Source organism: Ochotona curzoniae, unplaced genomic scaffold (assembly GCF_017591425.1).
Source record: "Ochotona curzoniae isolate NIBS_2020 unplaced genomic scaffold, NIBS_Ocur_1.0 contig_883, whole genome shotgun sequence".
NCBI lineage: Eukaryota > Metazoa > Chordata > Mammalia > Lagomorpha > Ochotonidae > Ochotona > Ochotona curzoniae.
In genome coordinates, this window is record NW_024466599.1 from 19,666,339 (window position 1) to 19,676,191 (window position 9,853).

General features: G+C 55.9%; 1 protein-coding gene across 3 annotated transcripts in view; it reads left to right on the forward strand.

Moving 5' to 3' along the window:
- BABAM2 (BRISC and BRCA1 A complex member 2) overlaps nt 1–1,328 on the forward strand; it is a 449,694-nt gene extending 448,366 nt beyond the window's left edge. Inside the window, exon 12 of one of the 3 annotated variants that reach the window (XM_040993000.1) lies at nt 778–1,324. In XM_040993000.1, the coding sequence (XP_040848934.1) occupies nt 778–841 (64 nt within the window). In that variant the 3' untranslated portion in view covers nt 842–1,324. Of the gene's footprint in view, nt 1–777 lie in introns of all 3 variants that reach the window. The other 2 variants (XM_040992999.1, XM_040993001.1) reach the window with 2 other exon arrangements.
- Nucleotides 1,329–9,853: the final 8,525 nt, after the last annotated feature.

The window sequence follows — 9,853 nt, forward strand, 5'->3', positions numbered from 1 at the left end:
ACCTCTGATCCTACTGCATCCTCGAGCCACAATGTCCACTCTTTGCCAGCCACGCTGGTGCCCACATGCTCTCTCCCATCTCTGAACGTGCCTCCTCTTCTAATTTGGCACCTCCTGCATTGGCAGGTGTCACGCCTGGGTCATCTCAGCACCCCAGCACCTCCTACCGTGCCTGGCCCAGGGTGAGCTCAGTACGTGCCTGTCTGGCAAAGAACATGACCCTGCCTTTACAGATTAGGGACCTGAGGGTCAGAAAGGCCACACCTGATCTGTCCCATGTCGCATAGCTACTCCGCCTGGCCAGGAAAGTTTCTCCTAACACCCAGCCTGGCTCTCCTTCCAGTGACCACACTGCAGATGGATCTGGAAATAGGTGGAGAGTGGATACCAGTTAGGAAACACCGTCAGACTGTCCTTGACTGCATACAGGCAAAGATACAACTGAATGGGGACACAGCCAGTCCCAGAATTCAGATCCCTTGTCTTGGTCCTGGGAAAGCAAAGCAGGACTGAGTATGGTGTCTAATGGGAGCTGGCAGCCAGGAAACCCTGCCTGTCTGCACACACTTTAACTCTGCAAGAGGTAACACAGCAGTGTACTGTGTGTCCCTCCTCTGGAGAAGTCCGGAGGGCTTGGCCTCAGCAGAGAAGGAAAATCCAACCCAAGACGGGTGAACAGTCAGTCACACTGGGCCGCGTTGGCACGAAAGCCCATCGCACTTTCTGCCGAGTCGCCTGTGCTAACCACATTGTTCCCTCCCTCTTCTTTCCCCCCAGGGCGTATTTCAAAACCTTTGTGCCTCAGTTCCAGGAGGCAGCCTTTGCCAATGGAAAGCTCTAGGAAACACCCGTCTCAAGAGCTGGCCAGCCAGACTGCTCAGTCCCCACGCGTGTCAGCACACACGGCTGCTTCCTGGAAGCCATTTGGAACGTCTCCACGCGGCATTTTGCTCACACAGCAGCTTTATGCACCCCAGACAGCCCCACTCCTCCGGAACCCAGACTCAGCTGGCTGGCAGAAGCCTGAGACCCGGAGCCCCTCGCTCTGGGAGCATCCTCTTTCTTTCCTTCCTTGTGTGTCTTAGTTGGAAGAAATAAACTCACAAATCAGGATGCAGTCGTGTTCCAGGGAAAGTAAGACGTCATCAGTGCACACACCCTTCTCCCACGGCCTTTGTCTCAGAAACTAAAAGTTTAAGATTAAACATTCTGTGGCTTTGTATTTTCCTGAAACTAGTGGCATGCCTCTGTGTATGTGTGTGAGAGAGAGAGAAAGGTCCCGAACATTTCCCGTTCAGCACAGTCCTTCTCTAGAGAAGGGAGCTGCCCCGAAGGAAGTTGCCCAGCCTGCAGGGTTCCAGCCACTCAACCAGACCCTCCAGCTCCCTGTGTGCCGCGTGCCTGGCAGCCCTGACTTGCCCTCTCTTCCTGTCCCCTTGGGAGGGCAGAGGGGAGAGTACAGGGGGTTTACTCAGCTCTGTGCAGGTGTTGCCAGAAGGCCATGGGCCAGGGTTCCAGCCCATCCCTTCAAGCTGGAGAAAGCAGCCTGTGCCCTCTCAGTGTGGCTGCAACAAGGAGATTTTTAGGGCCAGACAGCATCTCACAGCCGCTGCCAGCTCCTGCAGCTACCCCCTTCCATAGAGGGGAGAACCTGGGCTGAGAGCTGCAGAAACGCTCCCAGCAGACAGGCAACTCCGGTGCCTGAAAGCCTAGCCTCTTGCTTCCATCACCTACCCTGCCTCAACTTCCCCAGCAGCTTGTGCATGAGGTGTAGCAGGGCTATCCCCCCAAGGAAGGAAAGGGCTGAGAGCTGGGCCCACCCAGCAGCCCTTCCACAGTGAGGTCAGGCCCTCCTGGCCACAGTCCAGCTTTAGGGGTCCTTGGTCTCCTGCAGCTCTTGGAGCCCCCAATGTGAGCTGGAAAGGAAGCAAGTGTGGGCCTGGTGGGCAGCAGGAGGGCCCGTCCCTTCCTGTGCCAGTCTTCGTGCACTCTGGAACCTTGGGAATCCCCAGGCAGCCAACAACCCCGTGTCCCGCGTCCACACCCTTGCCCGGCCTTTGCCCAGCTGCATGAGGAAGGCCCTCCCTGCCTGTTAAGTGTGCAGGCTGGCGAGTGGTAGCCATAGCTCCCGAGAACTCCCCAGGGGGCCACTTTTGGGAACTCCCACCCATGGGTACCACTGCAGGTCCTGCTGAATCTGAGCCTGGCTCCCAGCAGCTCTGCCGTCCTCACATTGCTCAGAGGTCCCCAGGTGATTCCGACGAACATGTGGTTATAACCCGCTGAGCACGCTGGCTCTCCCCAGCCTGCCTCGCCCCTCTGGCGCCTACAGGAGCATGCCCTTTTGCTCAGGGCTGTTGTGTGCCAAGTTCCAATCTCCCTCCCGAGGGCTTGCCCCTGAACTCCACGACACAGTCTTAAGATCACCGTGGCCGCAGCGGGCGAGTATGGCTCTGTTGCCTGCTGAGCTGGAAGTTGACGGGACCGAGGTTTGCTTCAGACTCAGTAGGGTTTCTAGCTGCAGCCAGAGTGGCTAGCACTGGGGCTGGGGAGAAATTCTGCAATGTTCATTGGTGATAGTAATCAGTGGTGGGCAGTGGGAGCTGCGGGGCTATTCACCCTCCTGGCCCTGCCAGCCACAGGATGTCCACATGTGCTCAGGACCAGCCGCATGTCAGCAAAGCAGGCTGGACCTTAAGGGAGCCATTATCCCACTGCCCAGCACCTCCTGACAGGTGCCCCTGAGTACCAGACCAGAGAGGTTAATCAAGTTACCCATGATCGCCAGCCAGCCGGCACTCAGTGAGACAGACTGAGGCTTAGTTTTCCTTTTCTGGAGAAGGATGGTGAGCCGAAGTCAAGGTTGTGAGGGTGAGAAGGTAGGGCTTTTTCCCCAGGCTTTCCTTCCCTGGCTAGAGAAGAGGGGTGGGCTGCTTTTCTCAGGGGGAACTAACCAACAGAAAGTGCCAACAGCCATTGCATGTTTTAATGCCCAAGACTGAAAGATCAGGGTTTCCAGAACTTGGCATCCTCTCCAACAGCACCTGCAGGTGGGCTTCCAGCAGCCCCAGCCAGCTCAGCCTGCCCAGCAGCAGCGGCAGTAGTGAACACTGCGGTCGCACCCAGGACTCGGTGGGCTGAGTGGGGGATGGGAGGCAGAAGAGCAGTTCTCCTTGCCTCGGAAGGACCGTGTGCAGCTCAGCTCCATCACCAAAGTGGAGTCTGTGGGATGTGCTCACTGGTGATCCCAGGAGCAGAGTGGGCATCCCGCAGGGCGCCAGAAGCCACTCTGCCCGCAGGCACATGGTGCTGCCCTGAACCCAGGAGCTTGGGAAAGAGTTAGCCAGAGGCTGAGAGTCTTCCATGGGAATCCTGGCTCATTGCTGTCTGGTAATGAGTGAACAGCCAGATCTTTGTTAGTTTAAAGAAAAGGAAGAGGGCCCTAACCTGTCCCGTGTGCCAGGCTCCGCAGTGTAATATTGTCACCAATTTTCACATCAACATGAGGGAGTCCCTGAACACAGAACTGGGAGCAGCACGGGGGCACCCTGTGAGAAATACCCCTACTTGAGTTAGGGAGGCTGGCATGTAGCACAGTAGGTGAAGCCGCTGCCTGTGAGGCCAGCATTCTGTATCAGAGTTCTAGTTTGAGTCCTCGCTGCTCCAGTTCCAATCCAGATCCCTGGTAATGCATGTGGAAAACAGAGAAAGCTGGCCCAAGTACTTGGGCCTCTGCACCCATGTGGGAGGCCAGGAAAAAGCTCCTGGTTTTGGCCTGGTCCAGCCCTGTTTGTTATGGCCATTTGAGGAAAGAACCAGCAGATAGAAGGCGTGTGTGTGTGTGTGTGTGTGTGTGTGTGTGTGTGTGTGTGTGTGTGTGTGTGTGTGTGTGTGTGTGTGTGTGTGTGTGTGTTTCTCCTTCTCTATTTTTATTAGAAAGGAGAGAGGAGAGAAAGTTTTTCCCTTTACCAATTCACTCCCCAAAAGGCCACAAAAGCTGGAGTTAAGCTGATCCGAAGCTGAGAGCTGGGAGCTGCTCCCAGGACTCCCACATGGGTGCAGGGGCCCAAGTTCCTGAGCCATCCTCTACTGCTTTCCCAGGCCATAAGCAGGGAGCTAGATGGGAAATGGAGCAGCCAGCACATAAACTGGCCCCCACATGGGATGCTGCTGCTACAGGCAAAAGATCAGCCTACCACACCACAGTGCCACACTTCTCCCTGTCCCCATACTTAAAAATCTGAGTTGGGCTGTTTCATCTGCAAGATGGGCCTCTGAGCCACCTCCCAGGGTTGTGAGGGTTCCATAAGGAAAGCAGATAAGCACCAAGAATGGGGCTGATAACCAGTGGCTATTATTGCTGCAAAACGGAAAAGTGATTTTGTGGTGTTGACTTTGACCTCTTTTTGAAAGTCAGAGCACCCCTGTTAACAAGACCTTGCCCATGACTGTGACCGCTGGAAGGGTGTCGCTGTCTGGATTACCCTGCTGGGGAGACAAGATGGTGAGTCACCTCGAATTTTCCCGAAGGAGAGATGAGAAGCATTTGTGGGAGTTGCTCCCACCTGGCAGGTCTCACTGTTGCTGTCAGCGGCAGCACCCTTGGCTCCAGCCGACCCGCTGACCTGTTTCTGCACCCCGGCCCCTGCTTTCTCACGGGCGAGGGACTCAGAGCCGGGCCATTCACCTTAGCCTCTGGCTCAGTTTCAGTTCCTGAGGGTCACAGGCCTGCGTCCTGGGGTCACAGCCTTGCCTAGTTTTCACCTCGCTTGGATCTATAAATAGAGCCAACCGCTGACCGTGCCCCAGTTCACAGAGGCAGGCCTGTCCCGGGGGCTCCCCTTTGCATGACTGCTGGGGGCATCATCCAGTGGCAGGATGCCCTCCAACCCTATGTGTGGTCTTGTCATTGTCTCTAAGATGATTTCCGAATCAGGCAGTGGTGAAATCTTTTCATTTTTGTGTCTCTTAGTGCTCAGGCGCCGCCAGCCGAGGCGTGCTGGCCCCAGGGTGCTGCTGGGCACGCCCTGCCTTCTGTAACCACCACCTCCCCCCAAAAAACTGCCAGTGTTGTCTTCCCTGCTTCATAGATCAAAATGAGAGCCCTGCAAAGTTTAAATCCTTCACCCAAGGCCAGGTGTCAGCTCACTCACTCAGCCCTTCCGCTCACTCTCCATCTCTCCCATCCTTTTTCTTCCTTATCATGAGCAGGACTCGCACACACTTGGCACTGCCAGTGCCCAGCTCCCCTTGCAGGTCAGAGTTGCATTAAGCAGTCATCCTGCCCAAGGTCCTGTGTAGTTTAGCAGCAGCCATTTGCTGCTGGCAGTTCCTTGCATGGTGAGAGGAGCTTGGCGTCGCAAGGCCTGACCACAGGAGCTGGGGCCAGGCCCAGTGTGCTGGTACCCCAGGAAATCCTGTGTATCTGCACACATCCAGCGGCAAGGTACTTGGAAGTGGCCTTTGTCTGGGTACAGCTGGATGGAACTGCACCTGCATATGTAGAAATACCCACATGTGTCACATGGTTCAATCCATATCACCAGTTAAAAAAAAATCTGACTTCAAAGTGTGGATTCCAGTCCAAAATACACTTGGTTGCATCATGACCTAACAGATGAAGAAGAAATAAAAAGATGAGAATAGTTGTTAAAATTGGCAAGGAAAGAGGTAGACATTTAGCCTGGTGATGAAGGACATATGCCACAGTGCCTGGGTCGCCCATCAGGTTCCAGCGCCAGACACTGCCTGCCTGCCAGGGCAGACCCTGGGAAGCAGTGGGATGCTTCAGGTGCCTGCCACCCACCTGGGAGCCCTGCATTGAGTCTCCCATTCCCAGCTATGGCCCAACCCCTGCCATTGTGGCTACTTGGAGAGTGAAACTTGGATGGGTTTTTCTCTCTCTCTCTCTTCTTTCCATTTCTCTTGCCTTTAAAACAATTTTTCATAAATTTTAATTGTTCAAGAAAATGACCCAAGTATTGTCAGAGCAAGGTCCAGGAACTGATTCTGGGTGAAAAAGCAGATAACCCCAAGAGGCCACACGTGCTCCTTCCTCGGGGGCTGGCGTGTGCTGCTCACTACTTCCCGAAGCCTTTGAAAGAATGACACTTTACAAGCCTCAGAGGTCATGCTTGGGGTCACAAGAAGTCATGGCTAATCACGGCAATAAAAGGAGCCACAAGCAGCAAGAGACAGGCAGAACTCCCTCCCTGCCCTGGGCCAGCTGCCTTGCAACACCCTTGGGGTGAGCCAGATGACAATGGAGGGCATGGCAAGCTCAGTCCTCCAAAGCAGGTCACAGTCCCCTCCCTTAAAACACCCACAGGGTGGGACCCCTCCACGGGGGTCTCCTCAGAGATCCTTGTCGGAACCTGTGCTTTGAGCCCCTTTAGGAACTGCCCAAGCAAAGCAGGCCCTGTGGACCCCAGGAGCTCTGCTTGCTCCCAAAACAAAGTTGCCAGCCCTCAATGGTCTCTCTGGCTGCTTGTGCGGATGCCCAGAAAGTAGAGGCTAGGGATTGCAGGGAAGGGACAGTGCTGAGCATCAACTAGAAATAAAGCAGCAAGTGGTAGGTGTTACCAGGGATGACACCTCCATGCTGCCCACTCCCCCGTAACCCCCTAGCCTGGTGGGCGGGCCCTATACATGGCAGTGTGTACTCATCACCTGCCTATGCTGCTGACCCCTGCCGAGCACGCCAGGATGGCAACAGCAGCTCTTGGGGTGACCAAAGGGAGAGTCCGCCCCTCAGCCAGGTCAGCTCTGGCAGGATCAGGAGGGGAGCACTGATGTTAAGCTCATGGTCAGGCCGGCTGGGACAAAAGGTCAGCCTCACGGCCGGGCAAGCCCCGGGACAGTCACCTGCCAGGCTCCTTCCTTGCCCATGAATCTGCAATCTGCATGTGTGTGCACGCACACACACACACAGAACAGGGGCCTTGGATGACCAAATCCTCCCAATTCTGCTTCAGTGCCCCCTCCAATAACTTAAGCACACGCCAGAGGAGAGGAGGGCTTCCCATTGCAACTCCACACCAGGAGCGCTCAGGGGTGCGTGGGCCGAGGATTGCACAACCCAGATGGCAGCCTCGGCCTGTCTCCTGCCTCTCTACCCGCACCCACACCCCATGGCCCCTGGGGCGCCTCCTCTGCCTCACCTGCTTCCACCCCAGCCCATCCAGGCCCAGTGGCTTTCCCGCCTGGCTCACTCTAACTGCTGCCCCTGTGTACCTCCTCCAGCTCCTTCCATGCTATGACCCCCTTCACAAACACCAGCACCCGCCTAGAGCCTGACTTCAGGGAAACCAAGCTCTTGGCTAACTGGCCTGTTCAAGGCCTGAGGGCTGTGTAGCCAGCCTGCCTGAGTCAGGCCCTGGCTCCTCTACCTGCTGATTTGTGAGCTTGAGCAAGCCTCTTGGCTATCATTCCCTCCCCCTTCCAAATGGGATCCCTCCCCTCACCCCCGGGGAAGCTGGCAGGCAGGCTGTGCGAAGTGCCCAGCACCTGTGGAATGCAGCTGCCCCCACCACGTCTGAGGGGCTCTGGTGCCAGGACCCCCTAGTTACACATCCGTGTGTGCTCAAGCCCCTTCTGTAAGGTGGGGCCCAGAACCTCCATTCATGCTCCATGGTGACTTCACTGTGTATCTCATGCCAGGTATCCACCCTGTAACTACTGCTAACACTTTGTGGCTTTGGGGATATGAGAGGAAGGTTCCTCACTCAGCACAGGTGTAGTTCCTTCCAAGATGCTTGCTCTGGAGTCAGCTGAAGCCCAGATGCTGAACTCAAGGATGCAGGGATAAAGGCATACAACATCTGTGTGATGCCAGCCTCGAGGCACAGTGGGGAAAGTGCAGCACGGCAGCGCATAGGAACTCCAGTGTGAGTCCTTGCTGCTCCACTTGCCATCCAGCTTCCTGCTAATACACCTGGGAAAGCAGTGGAGGATAGCCCAAGTGCTTGGGCCTCTGAACCCACATGGGGGATCCAGAAGAAGCTCCTGGCTCCTGGCTTCAGCCTGGCCCAGCCCTGGTCATTGTGGCCATTTGGAGGGAGAATCAGGAGATGTACGATTGTGGGGGGTGGGGGGGCAGTGTGTCTGCCTTTGAAAGTGTTTTGTTTGTTTTGTTTTTACCAAAGCCCAATGGCTGCATTGTCATTGCCTTTTGGGTTTGGCATAAGTTGCCCTCTGGCCCTTTATTGCCTCTTCCTTTCAGTTTCACTGCCCTTAAACATCAATTGGTGAAAACCAAAACCAGTCCAAACCTCTCCTAATTGCATCCTCGTGGAAGTGTTGCCCCTCCTGCACCTCTGGTGTCCTGGCCGCTAGCTCTCTCCAGCCCCCCGCCCAAGGCTGCTCCAGTCCCCAAGCCCCACGTCCTCGCCTCTAGAGACCCCTCAGTATGTGGAGTACCCAGCTGCTCACCCTTCTAACTCCTAGGACCCTGTCCCCAAAATTGTGTCCATTGCCGGAGTCATCAGTGTTCATACCTGCTAGTGATTCCAGTGGGTGCTGGGTGCACCTCCTGACACCCCCTACGCACCTCCTGACACCCCCTACGCAGTGGCACATTTCCTGTCAAATCCAGAATACCGTATCAGCCAGGGCCTCATTTTCTTTCACAGACAGGCATTAGGGTCCCTCAAATCTTCACTCCCAGACTACCCTTCTCCAGCACCCAGCTTTCTATTTCTAGCCGCATCCTGCCCCAGGCCAGGCCCTAGGCTGGGGGCTGCTCCTAAACTGACTGGAGAAGCTGATAGAACCTGGGACCACCCACACAGCTGCTGCTCCCCACCAGTCTCCTGTCCCTCTCTGGTCTGAGACTGGAAAGTGGAGAGACAGGCCCAAGACCATACAATTTGTTCCACACCCATGGCAGCACAGCACGGTGTGCAGAGGGCTGTGGGGAGAGGCGCCGGGACACTCTGGAGCCAAAAGACCTTGACCAAAGATGGGGCTTGTGTGAGCAGAACACAAATGTCCTGCAGTCTCTGCTGTGACAGGGTCAGGCACAGCAATGAGTCCCCATCGTTCTTTCTCCTCTCTCTCCCCATCCCCCTCTTTAGGTTTTATTTATTTTTATTGCAAAATCAGGTATACAGAAAGGAGAGACAGAGAAGATCTTCCGTCCGTTGATTCACTCCCCAAGCAGCCGCAACAGCTGCAGCTGAGCCAATCCGAAGCCAGGTGCAAAGAGCTTCTTCCAGGTCTCCCAGGTGGGTACAGGGTTCCAAGGCTTTGGGCCGTCCTCGACTGCTTTCCCAGGCCACAAGCAGGGAGCTGGATGGGAAGTGGGGCGGCCGGAATTATAATTGGCATCGATATGGGATCCCGGAGAGTTCAAGGCAAAGACTTTATCCGCTAGGCTACCATGCCAAGCCCCGTCCCCATCTTTCTATTTTCGTACCTGCTCAGCAAGAGTCTTATGTGTGCCGGAAGTGAGGGAGGTCTGCTTCCGGTTAGAAGCGGAAATTGAATCCCACAGGTATATCAGACAGACTCGCCATTTAGTAGCTTCCCCATGGTGGGTGCTGGGCTGCTGCTGGGTGATGAGGTGAGCCCTGCACCCGGAGAGCCAGGAAGATAAAGCAGGTGTACATGTGCCTGCCTCTGACCGCTGCAGCTTCCCGGGAGAGGAGCCCCGTGGGAAGAACAGCGAATCTGCGCAGCTAACCAACAGCTAGCACACTGTGGGCCGGGAGCATCACAGCCCACTGGGCCAAGTGGCATACGATGTCCCGTCGCTCTCCTGCATTTGGGCATTCATGGACCGCTGCCCTATGCCCGGCACCATGGCAGGCACAGCAGCGATTGCAGCCTGACAGCCCTGCCCTGCCCTCACGGG